At 34.2% G+C, this 27600-nt stretch overlaps 2 protein-coding genes across 2 annotated transcripts; one reads left to right on the forward strand and one right to left on the reverse strand.

The window, feature by feature from the left end:
* Positions 1–15919, reverse strand: LOC102809454 (protein disulfide-isomerase TMX3-like). The gene is made up of 14 exons (XM_006820343.3): positions 15755–15919; positions 15572–15623; positions 15098–15137; positions 13093–13216; positions 12607–12652; positions 9851–9931; positions 9027–9132; positions 8604–8748; positions 8039–8149; positions 7054–7171; positions 6464–6520; positions 4699–4834; positions 4139–4207; positions 1–2135 (listed from the first exon to the last, which is right to left on the reverse strand). The coding sequence occupies exons 1-14, from the start codon at positions 15795–15797 to the stop codon at positions 1917–1919; spliced, it is 1347 nt and encodes a 448-aa protein (XP_006820406.2). The 5' UTR covers positions 15798–15919; the 3' UTR covers positions 1–1916.
* A 163-nt stretch (positions 15920–16082) lies between these two features.
* On the forward strand, positions 16083–27407 carry LOC100368381 (prefoldin subunit 4-like). Its single transcript, XM_085500388.1, has 4 exons — positions 16083–16192; positions 20251–20361; positions 25718–25784; positions 26223–27407. Exons 1-4 carry the CDS (start codon positions 16163–16165, stop codon positions 26423–26425), a joined length of 411 nt encoding a protein of 136 aa, XP_085356514.1. The 5' UTR covers positions 16083–16162; the 3' UTR covers positions 26426–27407.
* The last annotated feature ends 193 nt before the right edge of the window (positions 27408–27600 follow it).

Here is a 27600-nt window from a genome sequence, read left to right on the forward strand (position 1 = left end):
TAAAGCACAAATGGATTTTATTATTTTGGTCCACACAAAAACTTTGAAATCAATTGGTCTGTATTTTTACAGTTATATAACGCCAGTTGTTGTACAGCACACATTTGAATACAAGCATTGTATACATCATGTGGGACTCGTACCGAACATGATGCGATGCAATGTGATGCAGTGAGTGTGACGTTTTAAGTAGATGTGCACAAGTAGAAGAATAATTGGTTTAACCCTTTGAACCCCAATTTTTTTTTCTGCTCAAATTGTTCATTTTTTTTTTATAATTTTCGATAAATTCAATCTTAATTTCTGGGCCGAACAAACAAAATGTGACATTGCTTCAAATTTTTGATCAAAAAATTTGAAATTGTCAAAAACATTTTTTGTAGAAAAGAGCAGACTATATTTGACTATTTCATGAATGGTGAGAAAAGTTGACTTCGGCACTCAGGGAGTTAAAATTGCATTCCTTCTTTGTATTACCATTATATACAGAACACTTTCCACTGATTATTACCAAAATAAAATCACTTGATTTGGGAAATCAATCTCGGAGCACTGATGCTAGCCTGTAAAAGATTGTGGTATTTAACTATTCCACCACCAGACTTTCTCTACACCAAATTTTTCTAGACTTTTTTTCTAATATCTCTCAATATTTCTGGAAATGAACCCTAATTTTGGAGCCAACACATGAATGTTGAGTTAATTTTCAGTTTTTACTCAAACAAATGATGAAAAAAAAGGGAACTGGTGGTGAAAAGGTAGCAAAAAAATTGCTATTGTTGTAATCACTCAAAACAATTTTATTTCAGGAGAGTCTTAAATTCAATTTCATAATTCTGTAAGATAAGATTTATCATGAACTGTACAAACTACACCTTTATGGTACTTACAGGAGTCAGTGAGAAATTTTCTGCAGATCCTACAAAATGGGAATGCTAAAACTATGTGTACTATATAAAGTATCAATATAACTGGGGCAGTAATACAACTATCACTGGGGCAAGGTGGATTCCTGATTCAAAGGACACCCCCCTCTAGAAGAATTTACCTTTCATCAGAGAGATGATATTGTCACATTACATTGAATCACAAAACTAATCCAAACTAATTTTAGAAAATCCATAATTTATGTAATTTTTATATTCTTTAAAAACATTAAAAATTGTAGTAGTATCCAAAATCTTTGACAAAATATGTAAATATTACATTTTTGGACAGAAATATCTGTTTTAAACAAAATGAGACATATTCATTCATTGTACATATATATTTTTGGCTGAACCATACAACACTCAGAATGTCTAAATGTGATCTGTCAGTCAACACACCTACATAAATGGTATGACCCAAAACACATTTGATCTACCAGTATTAACCATTTACAAAACTGAAATGTTGAGAAAAAGGACAATTTCATTCATAACATATTTTATTTTTTGAGAACAAGTTAGAAAACATCTACCTGTATATAACCTCATCAAATTACAAGTTTCGTATTACCGGTATTAGACACATCATGGTCACAGGAAGAAATAAATATCCAAATAAATAACTGCTCCTACCATATTGTCAGTAAAACATTTTTTTTAATGTTTAGGTGTTTTTTACAATTTCTTCGTTAATTTTCGACAAATGGACATAATTTCAAATTAGCTACAGGTCATGATCATATTTTGTAAACAAATTTACAACAAATTATGCTAATTATGTTTATTTCCAGCAATGTGACAATCTTGAAGTGTTTAATGCGTGCAAGTCCCTGATAAAATTTGCATTATCATTTATTTACTTGTTAGGACAGAGATTCCATGTTTAATAATAATGCATGTTTCTCAGTTTCTAATCAGTGGAAAGTAAACACGTTATCTCAAATAAAAACTATATGACAACACAACACATGCAGAAACAAGCTCCCATCACTCAGACTTCAAATGTCCCTCGCTGATGTTATCACCTCCTGGTCCAACTTCTGTTTCTATGGGAACATCATCATCATATTCTTCATCTTCATCTTCGTCCATTGCATCTTCGTCGTACGTCTCCGCGGTGCAGATTGTGTAGCACATAAATGTAATCATTATTGAAGGAACGGTGACTATGAGTGTAGTAATAATAGGGTGCTCTAACCAAATACCCTGTGAGAAAAAGTAAAACATTCTATTCATTATGAGTTTATGTTTACAACACAAACAATTGAAATTTACAAATTTGTCATTGGCATAAGGCAAGCTCATTGTGTCCCATCTAAGCTGCTCTATACGGAATAAACAGCAATTACATAACAATATGCAATACACACTCTATATTAGTGAAGATTAAACTTAAACTACAGCTTGTGAAAACCCCCACAAATGATATTGTTAGAATTAGTAGATGCAGATAGAAGCAACGTGACTGTAACTACAGGTAGAAACAGCTTGACTGCAACTACAGGTAGAAACAGCATGACTGCAACTACAGGTAGAAACAGCATGACTGCAACTACAGGTAGAAACAGCTTGACTGCAACTACAGGTAGAAACAGCATGACTGAAACTACAGGTAGAAACAGCTTGACTGCAACTACAGGTAGAAACAGCATGACTGCAACTACAGGTAGAAACAGCATGACTGCAACTACAGGTAGAAACAGCATGACTGCAACTACAGGTAGAAACAGCATGACTGCAACTACAGGTAGAAATAGCATGACTGCAACCACAGGTAGAAACAGCATGACTGCAACTACAGGTATAAACAGCATGACTGCAACTACAGGTATAAACAGCATGACTGCAACTACAGGTAGAAATAGCATGACTGAAACTACAGGTAGAAACAGCTTGACTGCAACTACAGGTAGAAACAGCATGACTGCAACTACAGGTAGAAATAGCATGACTGCAACTACAGGTAGAAACAGCATGACTGAAACTACAGGTAGAAACAGCTTGACTGCAACTACAGGTAGAAACAGCATGACTGAAACTACAGGTAGAAACAGCATGACTACAACTACAGGTAGAAACAGCATGACTGCAACTACAGGTAGAAATAGCATGACTGAAACTACAGGTAGAAACAGCATGACTGAAACTACAGGTATAAACAGCATGACTGCAACTACAGGTAGAAATAGCATGACTGCAACTACAGGTAGAAACAGCATGACTGAAACTACAGGTAGAAACAGCATGACTGAAACTACAGGTAGAAACAGCTTGACTGCAACTACAGGTAGAAACAGCATGACTGAAACTACAGGTAGAAACAGCATGACTGCAACTACAGGTATAAACGGCATGACTGCAACTACAGGTAGAAACAGCATGACTGCAACTACAGGTATAAACGGCATGACTGCAACTACAGGTAGAAACAGCATGACTGCAACTACAGGTAGAAACAGCATGACTGCAATCACAGTAGAAACAGCATGACTGCAACTACAGGTAGAAACAGCATGACTGCAATCACAGTAGAAACAGCATGACTGCAACTACAGGTAGAAACAGCATGACTGCAACTACAGGTAGAAACAGCATGACTGAAACTACAGGTAGAAACAGCATGACTGCAACTACAGGTAGAAATAGCATGACTGCAACTACAGGTAGAAACAGCATGACTGAAACTACAGGTAGAAACAGCTTGACTGCAACTACAGGTAGAAACAGCTTGACTGCAACTACAGGTAGAAACAGCATGACTGCAACTACAGGTAGAAACAGCTTGACTGCAACTACAGGTAGAAACAGCATGACTGCAACTACAGGTAGAAATAGCATGACTGCAACTACAGGTAGAAACAGCATGACTGCAACTACAGGTAGAAATAGCATGACTGCAACTACAGGTAGAAAAACAGTGTGAGTGTAGCTCTACAAGAACAAGGAATAATTGGTAGAGGTAGCTCTACAAGTAGAAACAGCATGACTACAACTACAAAGAAATCAGTTAGCTATGAGGTAGAAACAGCAAGCACTGTAACTACAATGATATTATTAGCAATGAGATATGAACCAGTAGTGGGTGGGGTTTGTTTGCTGGAATTGCCCACCTAAAAGGCAAAGCCACATGCAGCACTACCATGTGTACTTGGTACAAGGTATACTCTGTCTGCTTTCCATTAGAAAACCAAGTAAATAAATGTACTTACCACAGCTGAACTTATAAATTCATAAAACATACGATATATCCTACGTATAATACCATTGCCACCATAAGCCTAACAAATTGAATGCAGACGTAAATGTGTAATGTGTTATATCATTATATTTAATAAGTCTATTACATACATCATCATTAATTACATAACACTTTCTTAGCTTATTTTTTTGACCAAATAGACATAATTGCCTACAGGCTATAGTTTGTAAAAACAAGGCAAACAAAGGTCATAGCGTCGTAGTGGCGTCAAACATCGCATGGGATCGACAAACGCGATAAATATTTTGGTGGGCATTTCCATGCTTAATAATGTGCTGTACACATTTAATGATAGACAATTAAGTAAGTGAGGGTATTTGAAAGCAATATTCCTCTGTCGAAGATCGGCCGAAAGAAATTCAAGTTCAAAATCAAATCGTTCGATTTTTGCGGCAGACGTTCGACATGCGTCTTTCATACATCTCACAAGATCCCATAGTTGAACGGAAAATCACCTATTGTCCACACCTGCCACTTTAAAAAAAAAAAAAGGAAATGTTCAGTGCTCACCACAGCAGTGCCATTTTTCACTTGCTCTAAGAAGGTTGACATTGTATTTAATGTAATTTCAGATACTGGTATCTCATTTCGGTAATAATGATATGTGTATGGATTTATTACAATCACATCGGGGGTAGATACAGAACTGAAATAAAAAGAAAACAGTTGTTATTATTCATGTTTAGACGCTAAAACCATCAAAAAGTTGGTGCTAAACCTTTCACAATTGAAAGCATTATCCTTGTAATTCTGCGTTAATTTTCGATCAAATCGACTAATCTAATTGGCTATAGTTCTAATTATATTTTGTGAAAGGTGCTGAAAGTTGACTTTGACTGTCATTAGAATTGTGCATGAATGAACTCTACTGTTCTTTATTGGGTCTACACCTTAGCTCATTCAAATGCAAGGATGACTTGTAAGTGATAACCCTGACTCATGGTCGTAACTATGGTAATAAGTCATAATCACAACAAGCCTTGAACTATGATTACCAAACCTGACACATGATTTGGTTTTGACAATGTTTAGTATTTATAAGCATGTCTTTAATGTGCAACGGATTTTAGCAGCTAAAAACTGGCTGCTATTTAAGTAAATATTCATGTTTTCACTTTAACTACATTTGTATGGTTTTATAAATTTATAAAAAAAGGCATGTCCACCTGTCCCAGACAGGCAGGTTTTAGCTGAGACAAGTAAATGTACAAATTGCCTGTCCCTGTGGATGGGCAAATAAAGATATCAAGTTTTTACCAACTGACCGAATGGGGTAGTCCGAAGTTGCTAATATCCAGAAAATTGCTTTCAGAATTTCCAAGACTTATCAGAGCATATAATTTTGTTGTTGAAATCTTGACCCCCCCCCCTCCGTAATTGAAATTTTAATAGTGCAAAATAATGAGCAGCTTTCACAATGTGTATAATGCTTCACTTGAACTATTAGTGTGCTAGACAATTGTCAGTGTGTGAGCTTCCACTGTCATGACATGTGACCTGGCAGATTTTGCTACATTGTTGTTTTTAACTAAAATGTATATTTCACTAAAATGTTTGCACAGTGTGTTGTCTTTAATGTTTGTATGTAGTGCTGTGTATTTTATTTCATACTTTTTCATAATATTGACAAGTGCAAAATTAAAGTTCAGCCTATGTATAATGCAAAACCGTCTTTAACATCTCTTCTGTGAAGCTTGGCAGGCAATATGAAAAAGAAAAGATCACTAAGCGTTTTCTTATAAATTTTAGTTCAGTCAGGTGTCAAATCATGGAACATGTTACCCCTAGGACAAATATTGGTACACATAACTGCCATTCTTTGGGTGAAACAGTGAATCAGAGCTGCTTATCCTTTTATAACCAAACTTAATTTTGAATAATTTTAGAAAAGCATACTCCTACATTATATATTACTTGTATTGCGATCGCAACATTTTTTTGTACACTGATGTAATAGAATTGCCAGCAAAGTTGCTGACTGGTTTGCCAGGCACGTCTAGCAATCATACACATGTGTGAATTTCATGTCATGACGAGTATCATTCATCAATAATACATGTACCATATTTGCTCTATTAGTAGTGCACACACTTTAATATAAAAATAACAGAGATTTTTCCATGGTGAAAATGAATAATATTTGAATGACCCAGTATATAGGCATAATTTTTTGTTGATATGGAGATTCTATTGGAGATGCACTTTTAATAGAATAAATACGTTAATACACAATTTTTGTATTTTTTGAGAAAGCAGAGGAAGGTAAGACAAATACCTCATTATGATATTAGAGATCGTCTCAGCACCATCCATCCAACAAAATTGAAAGTTTCTGTAAAATAAAAGCAATAATTTCATGGAGGTGTATTTCACACACTTTGATTAACAGACTTACATATCGCCAACTTTGGAAATTGCACGATAGCGACCTGAGCAAGATTGTCAAATTTTATAGAGAGAGTAATTGACAAAGATATGATGTTTAAAATGTGATCTCAATTGAGTTTCACCATAATGGCCATTATATTGGATACTTCTAAATAACAACATACATTTACTATTGAGTCAAAGAAAAAATCGAAATCCTGCCCGGACTGGCTGCATAATATACAATAATTTTTTTTACTAGAAGATGGTATAATGTAGAAGCGGGAAGGGAACTAACTAATTTGGTTATTGATTTTAATTATTCTTTACTAATTTTATATTTACAATATTTTGCCAACCCTCCGCCCCCAAAGATGTTTTTCAGATGATGAATGCCCAGGAGGAAACATATCTCCATATCTATAACAAACAAACATAACCATTTGACACTGGTCTAGTTTGTGACAGAGTTAGCTGTTGTTATAGTGTAAAGCTTACTTGTGATACGTGTCTCTATGATTTAATGCTAGTCTTTCTAACATTACTTTAACTCTGTCTTGTTTAGCTGAAACTCTTCTTTCCTTTTCATCTATCACAGCAATAACCAAAAATTTACCTGAAACATAAAATAAAATTCATCCTAAGTTAATAAAGTTCTCCAAGCCCCCAATAAATCTTTAACAAATTTGAGTGGGAAAAAAATTTGGCACTCAATTTTAAAAGGTGAAGAATGAATTCAAAAGTGTCTCAATGATAGTCTCAATAATTATTTTTATGGGTTTGTGCATCCAAACTAATTCTAACAGAGATAATTTAAACGAAAGCCCAGTCAAGTATACCACAACGCTATGCTTGGAGAAATGACATACCACAAGTTTTATTTTTCTTTATACAACACAAGTTTAATTGGTGAAAACTTATACAAAACTGCATCAAACCAGTAAAAACAAAAAACAAAATACAACTAAGCATTATGGGTATCCATGTAGAATCCAATCACATGCACACTTCACAATTAAATGAGATGAGCATTATGGGTAGAGTGTGTCACAAATACACGTATTTGTTTCATTATCCATATTCAAAAAGAGTGGTCTATTTTTCTGTGGAATTTTCACTGTATAAGTGTCACGACCCGATGTTTGGAAGCAACGTGTGTTACCTCCCAAATGAAAATGACAAGGATTGACAAACCGAAGATTAAATCACTATCAAATTATAAATATATTTGTTCTGTGCACACAAGGTATCACTAGATTGTACAATATATGAACACTATGTACAATAAATTACTATACTTTTAAATATAGGTCAAATACAACAATAATATAATATCACCGGCATTCTCGTAGTATTCAATTCGTTACAAATTGAGGCCAGGCATTCTGAATATCCCTATATATAAGTGCCACTATGGTCCACGGTGTGGTGATGTAGGTATCACATACAAAATGCTAACAGAGCAGAGTAAAGTGATCTATACCTGAAGCCGCAATGGTATGTAGATTATCGCTAGTAAGTTTTACATACGCCTGCAATGATTCACTGCTGATCCATTCAGATAATGCAGAAGATGTTGGCAACCCATCAGGAGCTGTCAGGATGGAAATAAACTCAACGTCAATCACACCACATCAAAATGTATACACCCAGTACCTTCAGTTCCATTTCATTACATATCAGAGCTTATATACAAAAATCAAAACCAGAGAACCCTTCGCTCAAGTAAGAAACATACACTTGCTAGAACTCATCTCAACTCATTCGCCCATTCCTCACCATCTTTATGGAATCAACTACCAAATAACATCTGTTCTGCACCAAATGTTAACATCTTCAAAACCAAACTCAAATCTTACCTATCTGTGAAACTAAGTGTCATTGAGCATCACTGCGATGGATACTAGGCGCTATATTAACTTGTATTTATTTATTTATTATTACAGACAAAAATGAACGGACTTGGATAATGACGCTTTGTATAGCTCCCCTTCCAACATACTTGGATAACAGTGATGAAACAATGATCAAACTGTAATTTCACTTGCCTTCAAATTTGTAGTGTGTTTTGTCTTTAAACACCATTACTACTGGATCTTCCATAATTTTCAAGTCTTCGGGAAGTATCTCAGGTTTCGCAGAACAGAAATAGTTGTGAATCAATTTGTCCTCTGCTATTCTCTTGAATTTTGCCTTTGGACGAAAAATTAGATAATGGCAATTGCAGGTTACAAACTTCCAATCAATGAAATGGATCAAAATATTATTATTAATATACATATAATATGCAAGTAAAGATTTGCACTACTGAGATTATTCATATGTTTCGTAAAAATGCAAAATGCAATACTCTAGAGTTCAAGTTCGAAGTATGAAATCAACTCTGCTTACGAGAAAACCATTAAGTACCATGTATGTTAGATATTACAATGGTTGTTGTAATCTGGAAATGTACAAAGAGTAGCACTTACCAACACTGGGCAGTCTGGATCAGATCCAGAATATAGAAAAAATATATCATGCTGACTTTTGATATTATAGAACTGTCCACGACTTGTCAACTGATGTACTGCCGGCCTGAGAACACAAACAATTTTGAAACATTATTTACCATCATTTTTTCTGTAAAAATTTTTGTTACAACGATTTGCACATTTTTTTTTTTTTTTTTTATATTTCATTTTGAACTCAAAGCATATATAAATTTGACAATGGCTACTGATGAGGATCAAAATTTGAGAACAATTCTTTGTTTTTTTTGATGTTTTGTGTGTTCTTGAGTCAATACATCACAACACATATTTCTCATTCATGAGAAATTCTCAATTTAATTCTCAATCTACATGTATTTTGAATTCAATTTAATATACTAATGAAAATAAATCCATTATAGCTCGGCAATATGAACCATTATGTTTAATACCCTATAGTTAGCAGACATTATGAAACCCAAAAGCTCTGAACAGGATTCTGGTAGCCCGTACAATGGAAATAGTTTGTGTTTTAAATGAGCTATCATGCTGTGTGGTAATACGAATTCTGGATCTCCTTTGTCTTATGCCACACTATAAAGATACACACATTATAAATGTGATAATATGGACAATTGTGCAGTTGGCACATACCACTTCTTGAGTTGTAATCATTCTGCCAGAGATTATCTCAGTGACAAACTTTGTGCATATAATGTAATTTCAAAAACGTAAATCAATACTTTTAAGCCTGAAATTACATTATATGCACAAGTTTTGTCACAGTTTTGTAGATATGAGCATAATTTCAATTATATTCTCACCCTTTTGCTTTCTGTGCAAATTGTATAATATCTTCTTTAGTTCTTCCACCTTGATGTGTATAGACTGTATCACCACGTATACTGCAATCCAAAAAACATAATTCCAGGTTAACAAGTTATGTAAATATGCAACTGCAATACCAAGATGCATTCTGGTACTTTCCATATCGTACATGGAAATTTATGATTACTTTTACAAACTTGAGTTGATTATCATAGAACTATATACATATTGTATTTTACATTCAAACTACCTAAACTGCTCAGTTTCACAGTTGTCGCAAAACGTCAAATTAGAGAAGAGTGTCATGCAATGTATACAGCCTTAATAAAAAAAAAACATTGATATGAAATTCAGACGCATGATCCACAGTGATTTCAGAATAGTGAAATGTAATGCAAGTACACTATTTGCTGTAAGACATTTTAAATTTTAATATGAATATCTTGTACAGAAGAGGACATCAATGTTAAAACCAGTTGATTGTTTATCAACCATTGTTTTTCTTTATGTAAATCAACATTTTTTGGTTGTACAATATAGGAGTCAAAATTTAAACAATTCATTGTCAATGACACGTCCCCGTTTCGTTCATATTTGAGTGACATATACATTCAAAGCAGATCATGACCGAAATGCACCTGCATATGTACAACACATTGTGCTAAATCTGAACAAAATCCATCCATGCATGACTGAGATCCGGTTCTGGAATTGTGAAAATACGTGATTTTGATGCATTTTCGGCCTTAAAATGGCCATCATTCCACTATTGTTATGCAGATCATGAAACAAATGCACATATCTATTTGTGACATGATGTACCATGTGTGTGTGAAGTTTGAACTTGATCAATCCAGACATGTCTTGGATACGGATCCAGAACTGAATTCTTTAACAAAATGGTCGTCAGTCGGCCATTTCGAACTTGATCCGAAAAAAAAAGACGTGCATCAAGGTCCTATTATGTTTAATGTATGTACCAAATTTGAACAAAATCCATCCATGCATAACTGAGATACGGGTCCGGAATGGTGAAAATGTGCGATTTCAATGCATTTTCGGCCTTAAAGCGGCCCCCATTTGGCTATCGTTAATGAGATCATGAAACAAATGCACATACATATTTGTGACATGATGTACCTTGTGTGTGTGAAGTTTGAACTTGATCAATCCAGACATGTCTCGGATACGGATCCAGAACTGAATTCTTTAAAACAAAATGGCCGCCAGTCGGCTATTTCGAAATTGATCCGAAAAAAAAAATGACGTGCATCAAGGTCCTATTATGTTTAATGTATGTACCAAATTTGAACAAAATCCATCCATGCATAACTGAGATACGGGTCCGGAATGGTGAAAATGTGCGATTTCAATGCATTTTCGGCCTTAAAGCGGCCCCCATTTGGCTATCGTTAATGAGATCATGAAACAAATGCACATACATATTTGTGACATGATGTACCTTGTGTGTGTGAAGTTTGAACTTGATCAATCCAGACATGTCTCGGATACGGATCCAGAACTGAATTCTTTAAAACAAAATGGCCGCCAGTCGGCTATTTCGAAATTGATCCGAAAAAAAAAATGACGTGCATCAAGGTCCTATTATGTTTAATGTATGTACCAAATTTGAATGAAATCCGTCCATGCATAACTGAGATCCGGGTCCGGAATGGTGAAAATGTGCGATTTCAATGCATTTTCGGCCTTAAAGCGGCCGCCATTTGGCTATCGTTAATGAGATCATGAAACAAATGCACATACATATTTGTGACATGATGTACCTTGTGTGTGTGAAGTTTGAACTCGATCAATCCAAGCATGTCTCAGATACGGATCCAGAACTGAATTCTTTAAAACAAAATGGCCGCCAGTCGGCCATTTCGAACCCGATCCAAAAAAAAAAATGACGTGCATCAAGGTCCTATTATGTTTAATGTATGTACCAAATTTGAACAAAATCCGTCCATGCATAACTGAGATCCGGGTCCGGAATGGTGAAAATGTGCGATTTTGATGCATTTTCGGCCTTAAAATGGCCGCTATTCGGCTATCGTTAATCGGATCATGAAAAAAATGCATGTGCATATGTCCCATATAATGTGTGATGTATGAGTGAAGTTTGAACTTAATCGGTCCATGCATGTTCGAGATACAGGTGATCACGGACGGACGGACGCACGCACGCACGGACGGACGGACGGACGCACACAGGGCAAAACATAAGTCCCCGTTTTCGGACTGTGTCCGAACGGGGACTAAAAAAAATACCACTCTGAAAAACTGAAATTATAGTTGGTCAATAAATTGTTTATTAATTTTTAATCTAAACAAATATAACAAATTACTTGACTTTGTTTCAGCACAATGATAATACTGCACTTGACTATAAATATATTGCATAGACAGATAGTGAATTCTAAAAAAAAAAAGGAAATAAAAAAAAATGGTTGCCCCATGGCAAAAATGGTTGCTCAGGACAACCGAACAGCTGCCAATTTCAAACCTCCTCAATATACATATGAATATGCATGTATGTATGAATTTGTTTTTTTCTCATATTTCATGAGTTTCAGTGCAGAAGGTTATTTTTAATCTAGTAAAAAAAGCAAATAACCGATGAGGGCGCTTTTTACTTTTCACATAATACAGGCATCACACTATGTATATAATGAGACAGTTTATATTTATCTAAATATCAATTTTTTTTTTTAGCAGAGATATTTGTACACCATACAATTTTACAACTTACAATTTTATTGTTGGAAATCCTCTGACACCAAACTCATCAGCAACACCTATAAAAATTAAAAATGTTATGCATGATATGGTTTTGTACTATTAATAAAATGGAGTGATACATCATACAAGACTTGTACATTAATTATTCACTGCGATTAAGTTTGCCTATAGTTTAACTGAAATCTATCTAAAGATGATATCAATTTATAATATGACTATTAATTTTACTGAAAGATCTATGAATTACAACCCAGGGGTGAAGTATGACAGCAAAATTAAATATACCGGTGAAAAATAATTGCTTTCATTCAACACACATGCGGTACTTCTCCGGTTATAAGCCCCGCCCTGGGTATACAAATGTAAGCCCACCTTTTATTTTTGGTAATTATGAAAGCCCACATGCATTTATGTATAAAATTAAAAATTCAAGCCATAAGATACACATCAGATTTTAATGAGATTGGTAGAATTTGTGAAGACCAGGATGACTTACTTGAGTATCTGGTGCAATCTATTTTAGCAACTCTAATATTGGCTCCTGAGTGGGAAAGAGAGCTACCAACTTCAGACCATACTGGAGCCAATCTTTTACAATAGCCACACCATGGAGCATAGAACTAAAGATAATGTTCATTATCAGGTTTGTGGAGAAAACACAATTAGAGAAAACAACATAACTATTACAACCTTTCCAATTGATAAATTAAATAATGATTAAAAATTCAGGATGAATATAAACTAGACTGCAGCTTATTGTTATTACATTGGTGGTTACCTGACTCTTGACGATATAAATTAAATCAATGTTGAAGTATGTATTGATACTTGTATAATAACACTTTTTACTTTTAATACTACATATACTATATTAATCTCAAGGCCCTTTATAGAATAATTCAATGTTGAATAGCAAAAAAGTTCCTAAATAGTATACCAATAGGCCATAACTATGGAAGGAAAAAATACTTGTCAATTTTTGGCGAGAAGAATGAATTATGATACATAATGAAAATAATAAATGTATTTGGTCACTGCCTTACTAGTATGGAAGTAACAGATTGTGGAGTATTTACTGACATCTGGTTCTTATGATCAGCAAATGTCTTCATTCTGTGCACTTATTTATATGTCTAACAAATGTTTCAGTTTTACCACCTTTTCATAAATTTCTTACTAGTCCCTCCTTAATTGAACTTAAAGTGATTGATAAGATTTTCAAGTTTGAAAATAATGAAATAAAAACCGATCTGATCGAAGTTGATGTCTATGCAAAAAAAAAAAACAAAAAAAAAAAAACAGTTTTATATAGATAATGGAAATGGAAATTAAATTTTCTGAGGCTACACTTTCAATTGAAAGATTTCGTTTTATATAAATTAAAAACAAACTTTCCTAAACTCTTACAGCCTTACCCTTGATATTATTGGTAATAAATCTTGTTTAACCTTTAACCTTTGAATGACAAAAACCAAATATTGCAATCTTAAACCTGCATCAATTTTTCTGGATTTGCTTAAACATTGTTTATCAAGATCTGACATGTAAATTTGAGTAAATGTTGCACTAAAAACTTTTTAACATCTTTTGTTAATTTTCACAAACTGAGCATCATTTTTGTTCATACATTTTTTATTTTCTGTAAAATGACATGTACTTTTCAGATTACACATGAATGTGGTTTACAGTTAAATTGTGAATATTTAAATAACATTCAGGAACTCAAAATGACAGTAAAAAAAAACACTTGACCAATCCCAGTAACTGTAAATTATAATTTTGAAATGATTTTGTGCAGAGATAGGAGTACAAATGAACAACTCAATAGCAAATCAGAACCTCATTTTAATTTGAATCTATATCTATGAATATTTACAGTTACCGGCATTCATAAATAAACTGAAATAAGTATACTCTTGCCTGCAACAAAGGCATTCCCTTCATCTTTATATAAATATTTATAAAATTCAAACTGAAACGAGGATTATCTATTGGCCGATTGAAACGCTTTGGAATTGCTCATTGATGGCTTGGTTTGATTCAACTGCCATTAAAATTTAAAAATATTTATAAACATGAACTAAAAATCTCAAAAACAAAATACTCATTTATACTTTCATGATGTGTTCTTTACTATGGTGTATTTTTTGACAACAAGAATAAGTCTATATGCTAATAGCATTTTTGCTGCATCTGTTTATTTTTAGAGTCATGTGACCCCAAAACGAACACAAAAAAGTGTTTTTCAAGCCAAATGCTTTTGAGCATTATTGTTCTGGTTACAGCAGTCAACAATTTTCAAGCAAAAATACTATTCTCCTCCTTTATATACAAACAATTGTGGCAAGAAATATGACGTTTAAAGGTTAAAGTGCCACAGTGAAAATACTGCTTTGTATGTGTTCGAAGCTTAACGTGTAGGTTAGGGTAGATTGCATTTTGCAATTATGGTACAAGATATGATAAATTTAAAAAAAAGTGAAGGATGAAACAAAACTTACCTCCACTAGCCAGTTCGCTTCATACCTATCTTTCAAAAACCTGCCAAAAAATTGTCTTATTTTAATATATTAATAAAATGTATATAAAGGAAGATGAGCATAAGCTATTAACAGATGAAAGACTCCATATTTATGTTTCTATAGCAACTAAAATGCAGCCCTAGGCCCAAGAAACCTTTAGATAATTTCATGTGAATTAAAACCATTAAAATAAAATTATAAAAAAAAAATTAACTTTCCTCCTCATCAAATAATATTATGTTTCAAACAGAATAAGAGAAATATTTGTAAAAAATAACAAAATAATTAGCCGCTCCCAAAACACATTACAATAATAATTCAGTTTATTTTTTATAATTAATTAATAAACCTAACCTTTTGAAACAACATAATAATATAGACAGTTAATCATATTTCGTTCTATGTCATCAAAATTAATCGTATTATTTAAAAATGTAAATAAATGTTTCTTGCCTGTCGTCCAGCTCGATCACGTGACATTGAACGCACTTTAAAATAAAAACACCTGAAAAAGGTATTTATCGCCAGGTTAAAGGATGGACAGAATTAATGAACGTGAAAGATGATGATGCTTCTTAGAAACGATAGTCAGTATGGTAAGCGTTAGTATCGATCTATGAAATGTATGATACCTACACATCATGGCGCAAGCATACAACGCAGCTTCCATTTTCGCCATTACTTCTTTCGAATGTGCTAATCAAACAGAACGATCATAAACATGCAACAAAGGACATCTGTCAATATATTTTGTCTCAAGCTTCTCCCTTCTCTGCACAACAGCGCCACCAATATAAACACCTTAACTTCTTCTGAAATTGCAATGCTGTGTCACCTTTTTCCCCCGAACCTTTGAATCTGAAAAAGAAATAATGGTATGAAGATGGTACTCAATAAAAGAGTTCTAATTCTACATATAGTGATATAACATTTGTCAGAGACAATTATTATTGTTAAAAACCTCTTGTTCGTCTTGTGACAATAGCATTACTAATATTCAGAGAAAAAGCATTTTGAAAGCTAGGGGGTATTAAATATTTCAAAATGGCTGCTACGAGCGTGCAAAAGGGGTCGGTAAGTAATTTTATCAGTTTCATGATGACATAGGCTGTTAAATCGATATTATTAGTATACAATGTGATAAAAAGTGGAAAAGTACAGGAACAAACAGAATGTGTCATTTCAGGATTGCCGTTCGTATCCAGGGGTTTGGCGAAGTATGGTTGTCCAGGGAGCTGTAATGGGTTGTCCAACAGGGTATTCATTTAAAAACTGTAAGGAGGGGGGGGGGCTAGAGGAAATTGTTTTTCTCTGCATATTTTTTTAAATTTCTTCTTTACTTCAAAAATAAACCTCCAGCCCCCAGTAATGTAAGGTAGCCCTGAATTTAAGAGGACAGTCCCCACTATACAATATAACAGTCCTGAATACGCAGGTCCCGGGCACAGGCGGTTTTCACATTTATAGTCTGTGTTGAGATGAAATACGAATGTTATTATGTATGACAGCGACAAAATATTCACAGGTTATTATATATAGTCCTCCATGTCCTTAATAACCCATTCATATTTGGTCTTGTCGTCTATACCTTACTCGACCGCTATTAATAGCGCCCAGGGTCCTCAACTCATAAAATCAGGATTTTTTAGGGGTGGGCGCTTACCCGAGCACCCCCTCGGAAAAGAGTGCAACTGACAATTTTAATTCACCGTGTGACAGATTGAGGGGGATATTACGTCTTTGAAAGTTTGAGGGAGAATAAAATTACGAAATTAGGTACAATGTACATCGTCATTGACTGTTACAATGAAGAAACAGAAATATTTGAGTCTGTTGGAACACAGTCAAAGTCAAAATCTTCATCATTATCGACGAATGTGTTGGATCGTACGCAAACTCTCGATAAAAAACACTTTCTGCCATGATGTATTTGCATTTGACCTGCATCAACGTCCTTTGACCTAATGGGTCAAGTCTGTTATTATCCAATCAAAATGATTTGTGGTACCGACGCAATTCTTTGGAAATTCCCGAAGACTCTTGGGTAACGCACTGCGGAAGTGAATTATCGATGTCGAAGAACGATCTGTTGGAATTGATTTCGGTGAATAAACGACATTTTTTTTTTTTTTAAATGGTAACTATCAATTTTTATTGATAAACTGAATACGGCATGAAATTGAAATTTTGTTGAAATAGGTGAACGCATCGCGACGAAGGCAAGTGCATTAAAAGCGGCGTTTAATTGGATAACAAAAATAATCGAGATCGACACACATACAGATAAATTCAGAGTGGATTCGAGTTAGCGTGATTCATGGCATGGTAAACTGAATTATGGCATGAAATATTTATCGCATTTTACTTGTATTAACAGGTCATTGTCGAAGCGTAGTTTACGCACGGTTACCGTATTCTACGTATTCACAACATGTTCACAGCGATCGATATCCACGCTGTATCATATAAAAACGATTACCAAGATTCGTTACGCAAGACCAAGTTTTAAATTAGTTGCATTTTGAAGGGGTGGGCACTTTGCCGAATGTGACCCCAAATATAAAAAAAATTGCAAAAGTGGGGGGTGGGCGCTTGCCCGGGCATGGGCGCTAACGCAATCGAGTACGGTAAATATAAAAAAAAAAAAAAAAAAAAAAAAATACATCACTTTTAACCATTTAAACCTAAAGTCAACTTTTTGAAGGATTTTGGATTTGGACCTGTAGCCAATGAGAAATTACATCCATTAAGTCCAAAATTAACAAAGAAATTTGAAAAAATATTGCAAAATAGTGCAGTAAGAGCTCAGGAGTCAATAGTGCTGCTGTATGTGACATTATTGCCTACCATGGTCTGTGATGCATTTACCAGGGTTTTTTCTAGAAACAAACTGCAAGTGGGAGCACTGCAAATTAAGTGGAGCTACCAAGTGTGGGAGACAGGGTTCTCCCTACCAGCATGTAGAGCTTTTGATAGTTCTAAGTTAAAATGGAGCATTCTATGGCTTCCTTGGGGCCAAAATGACTATCAGGTCACAGTTGAAGACTGTGACCACATGTGATCCCTGGTCAATCAGAATTTTATGGTTGCCAGAGGATCTGCTCTCCAGGGTAAGGGGGCCCATGGCCATTGCATGAGGGTGGTGGCCCCCTCTGTTCCCTTTTTTAAAAAAATCCCTGATTTACTAAGGTATAACTCATTGCTGCTGATGGGAAAATAGAGTGGGAAAAGAAAGGCTTGAAAATTTATGAAATTTCAAATGTCCTTATTCAACAGCTACAATTTACTTTCATTTTTTTTTCAGTGTCATATAAGTCCTTTTTTAATGTACATGTATCATGCTGTAAGTGATCTCTTGCATAGCTGACATGATGTGAACGGTAGTTTTTAGTCCTAACATTTTGTTTGTAGTTTTTATCATTTCCCCTTTTCCGGTATTCAAACTTTTGAAGTTAGCTGTACTATTTTCTAGACTATTGATTTGTTAATAATGTATCATATTTTTGATATTGTTACAGGTATTCACAATCAATTTTTTTTTCTGTTGTATATAATTAACATTTTATAGTAGTACATGTATTTCCATATTTATAAGTTTTAAAAAATATACACTATAAAAGTCTACAAAAGTTTACTGTAAATGAAAGCATCTCTATCAGAGTTTCAAGCAATCATTCAATGTGAGTGAGTTCAATCTGTTTTAGGGAATACCTTATTCATTCCATTAGAATCGCATCTTCATACAGAAGCTCTTATAAATTCAAAACTTAATTGGCTGTATACTAAATCAATAAAATATTACATATTCAGAGTATAGAACATTTCCATAATTTAGATGGGCATATGCACTGCTGATACGATATTTGGCTACTTTGTAGATGCACCCATGTACTTGTACTCTTTATGTAGCAGAAAATGAGCTTTACTAGTACAGTCAAACCTGTGTAATGACCACCTGCCTCTATAATGACCACTTTTAGACAATCTCAGGGCATTATAACCTGTGTTAATGACCACCTGCCTCTATAATGACCACTTTTAGACAATCTCAGGGCATTATAACCTGTGTTAATGACCACCTGCCTATAATGACCACTTTTAGACAATCTCAGGGCATTATAACCTGTGTTAATGACCACCTGCCTATAATGACCACTTTTAGACAATCTCAGGGCATTATAACCTGTGTTAATGACCACCTGCCTATAATGACCACTTTTAGACAATCTCAGGGCATTATAACCTGTGTTAATGACCACCTGCCTCTATAATGACCACTTTTAGACAATCTCAGGGCATTATAACCTGTGTTAATGACCACCTGCCTATAATGACCACTTTTAGACAATCTCAGGGCATTATAACCTGTGTTAATGACCACCTGCCTATAATGACCACTTTTAGACAATCTCAGGGCATTATAACCTGTGTATAAAGATTACATGTCTTGTATGACCACCACTTCAGCAATACCAATATATCTGGTCTAGGGACCAAAATACTAATTATCATAGTACAATTTTTAATTTTCGCAAGTCAAACTAGTTTGATTTTGATCAGCTGTAATAAATGTGTTGTTAACAAATGTTACAACAGTACTATTTCATTATTTCTGGAGAAAAATGTACAAGTTAGTGATCCATAAAAAAAATAATCCAACTTTCATATAAAGACCACCTGTCTATAGACATTTTAATTAATGGAGTTACTAGTACTTGGGAGGTCGCTATACACAGGTTTGATTGCAGTAACAAACGTGGGATAAAACTGGAACCAAAATGACACTTGAAAATATAGACTAACACAACACCATATGCTTTGGATCAACACCCTTCATCAATGAGATTAAAGACAAAAATTGCACTGTCAGTTGACCTGAAACGTCTGGTGTTATGCCAGTCTATATTTTCAAGTGCCATTTTGGTTCCAAAGTTTCAGTGGATTTATCCAATATTTGTTATTTTTCATTTTATTTTCATGACTCTATGTTTTATAGGAATTTGTAAATATATTTATTAGTAGTTCATGGGCAGAGTGTTAGGTTCAGTACCAAACATGATTTACAAATGAAATTTCCACATGAATCCACCTCATCTTGCACAATGTAATTTGTTTATCATATTTATCTCCAGATGTCCGATTCTAGTGTACAAGTTACATATGAAGATCAACAAAAAATTAATAAATTTGCCCGTAAGAATTCAAAACTAAGTGAATTGAAGGAAGATATTCAAAGTAAAAAGGTAAGTTACATGCTAGATGTATATGATTGAAACTACCTATAAAAGCCAACACAGTTTATAACTTCTGTAATCTTTCACAAAATAAAACAAACACAATTTTTTTTTCATTTTTTTTTTTTAAATTTGGATCTCTAAAGGAAATAATTTTGTTTTGGTCTGAAATTATCCAAAAAGTTTTAGAAAAATGCATTGAATTATAGGCAAAAAATGTCATTCAAATTTGTGCTGGAAAAATTATAGTGCTCAAAGTATTGACCTGGAAGCAAATGTACCCAAGAACAATGAGGAAAAAAAAGATAATAATGTACAAAATCATATGAACATTTCTGGGTATTTCTTTGACGGAAGAAATGCTTGTACTGATACAAGATGGAAGGGAAAGGTATATTAAGGGAAAAATTTTGTCCGGCGTTGTCGTCGTCGTCGTTGTCGTCGTTAATAATTGTTATTGTGTGCATGATAACTTTACTAATTCTATTCCAAACTTCATCAAACTTGGTCACCTTGTTCATCAGTATAAAGTCTTCCCTGAGTTTGAACAACAGATGTGCTGTATGAAAATATCATGCAAAAATTGAGAAAAACTGATAAAACATTTTGACTGTTTCTACTTGACTGATCACTGGTGATACACATCAAAGGTCACTGATCTCAGTGGAAATATGCATTGTTGTATGTGTTCAATGAAGCAAATGATTTATCTTGTAATAATATCCTTGGTAATGTATCTCAGAATCCCTTACTGGGTTTCAAAACCAACTCATGGAGAGATTGCACAGTCTGATACACATTTGCAAACCTACCAATAAATCTTCACAGAAAACAAGATGTCAGAAAATCAATATAAGCACTCCTATGAACTGGGTGCCAACTTTGATCAAGATCTGAAGCGAATAGAAAATCTGTTTAGTTCAAAGTTATCAAATCAAAAACAATACATAAAAAATACATAAAAAGCAAAACATTTCATCCACATTTTAAAAAGAAAATTGTTCTAAAATATATGTATTCTGTATTCGACAAATGAAAACTCACAGGAATATGTTTCAGCTATTAGAACAGAATGATAGAGTTCTTATAATACTAGTTTAAAAACTCACTTCAAACAAAGATTGCAGTGTTTGAAGATGTAGGTTCTCAGGGGGTAACAGTACTGTTGACTTCTCCCTCCACTGGACACCAACTAACTATTTAAGTTGATTTACATACAAAGCAGAGCTTGCAACATGATAGCTATTCATAAAGGGTGTTTTTTTTTTTTACTTTTCATATAATACAGTAGTCACACAATAAATATAGTAAGGCAGTTCATATTTGTCTCAGTGAATCATTAATTTTTGACAGACACCTGTACAAAATACTTGGACAAAAGCCAGCTAAGATTTTCTGTTATCTTGCATGTTTTATGAATCTATTCACGTCTAAATGCAGCACTTTTTTTTTGCAATGAGGCATTTGTTTTTATACTAAAATATCTGAATTACTTTGAATAAAGCTGGAAATTATGTCCCTTAAAATAATTAAACAAATAAGGCACAAATTTTTTTGTAAGATATTTACATCTTTAAGGGGTTAGCATACGTTTAATGTGGTTTTTTTCAATATTTTTTTTTATTTTAAATTATTGATGGTTATGACAGTATCTATGACTGTGCTTTTAGTCTAAACAAAAACTCCATTTTATAAGGCATATTTCGACGTTTTTTCTATTTCAAAACATTGCCACGTGTGATTGTTTATAAACACCACCAACATAAGCACAACACTCACATGAAAGTAATCCTAATTGACACTTGATGAAAAATCCGATTTGCATATCAATACTACAAAGTTTATGTAATTACGTACTAATTTCGCCCAGCCTTCCGCTTTTACACCCACAGCTTATTGCTTGATTTTCGACCGCGCGGTCTTGTCCGACCGGAAACCCACAGCATTTTAATCGCTCTTTTTTTTTGCTCGCTCATTGAAAACATTGACTGCTCGCCAAAACACTGATCACACATGAGTAGTCGAAATGGTGGTTTTTCAAATCTAATAGTTGCATGACACTCAATCGTCAAAGCATGGACGTACTAGTTACGTCCCTGGTCAAAGCAACTTAACTGGGACCTCTTGTTACGTGTTTCCGATGCTTGTTCTAAATGTAATATTTTATTTTAATGAGACAGTTACGTGAAAAGGGCACAGGTAACTTCTTTCGACAGAGCAGAGAAACGAGGAAAATGTTAATGATTAATTCCAAAAATAACGATACCAAAACCACGTCGGTCCACAGCGGTCGGTCTGGTATATTTTTACATTAAATTTTCAAAATTAAGTCACGATCAGTGAATGAGCCAGATTTATACGTGTACCGTAAAAGTGTTCTCACAAAAAATATTTTGACTAAAACGGCCACATGCTCTGAAAAAATAGAACAGAGCTTGACATAAATGAATAATTCAGAAAAAAAAAAAACGTGTCAAATTTAGTTATAGCCATAAATATTTGGTGGCCAGACGATGAACAATTCGAAAATCAGGATTCACGCGGAAGTCCTTCAGGGCTGAAAATCATCGACCCTACTCTGGGTTACCTTATTTCACGACTAGCAAAGAAAACTGATTCGCCGTGGACTCAGCTTAGTTTTTCTTCTTTCTGAACTGAGGTCAAATCCCCTCCGTTAATCAAAATATACCAATGTTTTTCAGTGAATAATTTTGAAGCCTGTCACAGAACAAAAAAAACTATGTGAATCGAAGCCGGAGATTGGACGGTACGACGACCCTTCAATTAGCGTCAAATATGCTTTGTTACAACATCATTGATTTGCTGAAAGTCACCTGATCGGAGCACGACCTGGGTCACAGAACCATATTTGTCCGTATTATCAACAGGATTTTGCGAGAGAACCACACCCACATTTTCAACCATTTTCAGCGCGGAAGTTGCCAATAAATGTCGAAAATCTCGTGCATTTCATGTATTCGGATAAAATAAATCTAGCGATTGCTAAAAATGGTTATTAATATATTCCCTGATGCTCTTGGAATCTTTATTTTTTTGATTTCAAGGTAAGAAATGGCTAGTTGAAGTTGTATCGACTTCAAGGCGGCTGTTTCACCGCGAACAACCAAGCTCTGTTGTAGTTTTGCGATGTAAAATGAAATATATATAATAATACTTGTTTAATTATTTGGGTTTTCAGCCCACAAAATACGGGGCATGATCCCCATGAATTACGGTCAATGTTTTGTCTCGGCTGCTTGTGATGAATGCCGGATGTCGGGACCGACGCCCGTCCTAAACTCAGTATGGAGAAACCAACGGGGATCGATTTCCCGAACAAATTATTGGGGCACGGTCGACAGACATTCCAAACAATGGAAATTATCAACGAAAGAGGCGATTTTCTAGATGTACTGTCATGACAAACATGTAAAATTAACAAATGCACAAAGAAGTGTAATATTAGGTTTTATTTTAGGCTTAGATTAAATAGTTTCTTTCACTCAGCCCATGCATGGAACTGCCATTTAGCTTCATGGTCCTTCAGCTTGTCTTCGCCTTGAGGAAAACAACAATAATTATACAAACCGTAAACACATTGCGAAGACTCAATGATCGGGCAAGAAAACCCAGACAACCATGTCGTACTTGTGTTGAAATACATTTTGTATTTCACGTCAGAATATTGTTTAAAATAAAATATTCAATCCAAGCCAAATCAAAGTCAAAGGGTCAGATTGCGTGCATATAATTATAGGTAGTTAAAACGAAAAGTATTTGAATTTGTGTCGGCTGTTCAACATTTATAAAAACCAGTAAGACAATTATAAGACCATGTGAACCTCGGCAATTTTCTGCGAGCGAGCGGGCGGTGTTATTTCGGGGTTTTCGCGATCGAAAATAAAGCGGAAATTGTCTAGTCGATTTCAAAAGCGGTCAAAAAAACGAACGAAAAAAGGCGAAGTCATTGCTCTTGTTCGCACAACGGTTACTAAAAAAAAAACCGTGTTCGCACGCTTGCTACTACGTGCCACCGGCTATCAGTTTTATAGTGAACAGTAATCAAAACAAACTTGAAAATATCTTGTGCACACGGCTGAAACCATTTTCTTTATTTGGAATAACTCCGCCTCCACACCATATTAGTAATATGCAAATCATTACGTCACTTTCGCGGGAAGTCATCACGTTGTCGGTTGACACACGGTAGGGCCGTTCTGAGATTTCAAAATATATTTCATCCTGTCTTTAACGCATATAACATTTAGCCCCGACATTAAAAGGCATTATTTAGTAGCTGGTCGCTAGGCAGACATGTTTCAATAATTATAACTCCATATTTTTCAAAATTTTTAGGCCTAGTTTGAGATTCATTGACCTTGGACGTTTTTTGCGTTTATCTTGAAATTGATTTCTACGTAGTTCTACAGATTCAGTACGCAATTTCTAACAAACGAAAGGTCAGATCGTCGCCATTTTTGGTCAACTTTACCGCTATATAGAGTACTGGAGGAATGTTCCTGGATTTTTTTCTGTCTGCCTTCGTTTTGATTTTTTGCTTATTTTTATATAGAGACATGTTGTTTTTACTCAGGTATTAACGTCCAAACACTTGAAATAAGGCTACATAAAAACAAATTATATTTGCCAAAAAACGAAGAACATTGTACATGAAGCACCCTTCTATAATATTTACATAAAAAAATATATTCAGTCGTGCTGCAAATTAATTATTAATTGCGTCATTAACCGTTTTACTCCATTTTCGCGTATTCTTGTGATCACGTGACTTGGTATTTGCATAATTTAAAAAAATTGCCATATTTTCAAAGTTTGAAACAAGATCTTTATTATGGTATATAACATGTATGGGTAAAATGTATGTTTCAGTCTGTAAATTGAGGCCAAAAAATTGAACCAGCTAACGTATGCTAACCCCTTAAAGGACATTCGGTAGACTGATTCCCCACTGTTAGTTCAATCCCAAAACTTTTTTGTATTCAAAATTAATTATGACAATGTATATTTATATTGAAACAAACTATGTTAAAGGGAATTATATTATATAACAAAGGGCAAGGTCACCAGAGTTCAACTATGTTTTATTTTGTGAAATAAACAAGACCAAACACACAAAAAAAAAACAAAAAAAAACATGAAAGAAAAAAATACTTAGCGGATTTTACTTATCAGCAAAAATAGTGAAAATAAAATCCAGTGAATGATACTGCATTTACAGTATTTGTAATGCAGGGCTACCTGTAGGAAGATTTACTTGGTTTTGTGTTTACTAACATACAGCAACTATAAGAACATCAAAATAGAATGAAAACAGTTTTTAATATCCTAGTCATTTGTATTTCAGAAAGAACTACAGAATCTACAGGATGCTTCAGATGACTTGGTACTTTTAGATGATTCAGAGCTTGTTCCATATCCTTTGATGTATATACTACAATATTATAAACTTGTCATAGAAGATGTGATAACTGAATTCGTAATCGCATTCTGTCTTGCATGTACTGCCAATTTGAAACTCTGGCATCCTGGGGTGATAATATCCAAATACCCCAAAATATGAAACTCTAAAATGGACCTATCACAAAGGCTTTGCCATCTTGTCACTTCTTTGATTGCTTATTGTCAACACCTCTGATGATAGGTTTACAAAAACTGTTTTTAATGTTGGGAGATTGAAAACCCCAGCCCTTTTGTGTGCTATTTACAACTAAAAATGTCATTGCATTGATCGTATTCCAAATATACAACGTAATGATTAAAAGGCGATGATTGTCACAAACGTTTGTGTTCGATATGGGTTTCATACTATGTAGCAAATTGATCATTAATGTTCCTTAATGATTTTTTTACGTATCAGATTGGCGAAGTATTTGTCAACCATTCAATAGATGAAACCCAGGAGCTGATTGAAAAAGCAAAAGCTGGCATAGAAGCTGAAATAAGAGCACTTGAAGAACAAGTGACAAAAATTCAAGCACTTTTACAAGAATTAAAAATACAGTTATATGCTAAATTTGGTAAAAATATCAATTTGGAAGCTGACGAGGAATGATGTATTACATGTAGTGTACTGTATTTACTCTATTAGAAGCACATCTAAGGTACATGTACCATATTTGTTCGATTCGGAGCACAACCTTTCAGTCAACTCTTAACATACTGTATTTACTCTATTAGAAGCACATCTCCAATAAAGGTACATGTACCGTATTTACTCTATTAGAAGCTCATCTCCAATACAAGCGTAAATAACCCAAAGTCATATTTGCAGTACTGTGAAACATTAAATTAACTATTTTGACATCAGAAACACCTCATAATTTATGTAGGCATATGCGCTTGTAATAGAGCAAATATGGCACTCAGTTTTACAATAAAAAGCAAGGGTTGATCAAGAGGTCTAGGCATTCCAACAGTACCTCACAAATATTTATGCATATTTTACCGTATTGGTGTTTTTGTGTAAAATTTAAAGCAGGTCTGATCCTATTGATTGACTTGTGTGAACACACAAGAAATCAAGCCCAGAGTTACTAAAATAACAAACAAAAAATGGTTAGTCAGTTACTGGAAATAAATAACCATTCTGTCCAAAGCTTAAAAACTGCATTTGAATAGACTGATTGCAGGTTTTAGTATCCAATGGTATTTGTCAAGGCAATAATCACTAAAACCATCCTCAAAAATCCTGAAAAAAATTGCATTATCACAAGGTGGTGTTCATGGCTTACAATAAACCTAACATCGACCCATCCATCTATTTTGCATACACTGGTCATTTAGTTCCCTTGTGAACAAAATATGTGTTACAAATGTCCGAGTTTATGTCCTGTACTGTATTTCAGTTTCCATGCTACATTTTGAGAAAGAAAGTTTTATATGGTATCTGTCACATGATTTTTCTTGTAATCAAACCAAAATGCTTCTAATAGAGAAAATCCATTGAAATCCATTCCTAGTATCAATGTGAACTCGTCAGCTTGTATTTTTTTTTTATTTTGGTAATTGTTATTAAAGCTTATTTTGTAAATATACTAGTTTTTTTCTGTGAGTGATGTCAATACAAAATTGGAAAGAAACAGTTGTCATGTTGGGAAATATTTTTTAGGCCAAACATGACTACCAGTCTGTCAATGAAACAAAAAAAGTAACATACATATGTCTTGTCTTTATACTAACAAGAGCAGTTCAGACATGTACACAACAAGTCTTGGCTTTGGACAAAGT

The sequence above is a fragment of the Saccoglossus kowalevskii genome, chromosome 6 (assembly GCF_978046115.1).
Source record: "Saccoglossus kowalevskii chromosome 6, keSacKowa6.1, whole genome shotgun sequence".
In the NCBI taxonomy this organism is placed as follows: Eukaryota; Metazoa; Hemichordata; class Enteropneusta; family Harrimaniidae; genus Saccoglossus; species Saccoglossus kowalevskii.

Coding starts and splice junctions, on each gene's coding strand:
- LOC102809454 (XM_006820343.3), bottom strand. CDS start 15,797: ATGGCGAAAATGGAAGCTGCGTTGTATGCTTGCGCCATGATGT. Junction 6,521..7,053: donor CATAGAGACACGTATCACAA/GTAAGCTTTACA, acceptor TTTATTTTACAG/AAACTTTCAATTTTGTTGGA. Junction 4,208..4,698: donor TGAAAAATGGCACTGCTGTG/GTGAGCACTGAA, acceptor TCAATTTGTTAG/GCTTATGGTGGCAATGGTAT.
- LOC100368381 (XM_085500388.1), top strand. CDS start 16,163: ATGGCTGCTACGAGCGTGCAAAAGGGGTCG. Junction 20,362..25,717: donor AAGATATTCAAAGTAAAAAG/GTAAGTTACATG, acceptor TTTGTATTTCAG/AAAGAACTACAGAATCTACA. Junction 25,785..26,222: donor AGATGATTCAGAGCTTGTTC/CATATCCTTTGA, acceptor ATGATTTTTTTA/CGTATCAGATTGGCGAAGTA.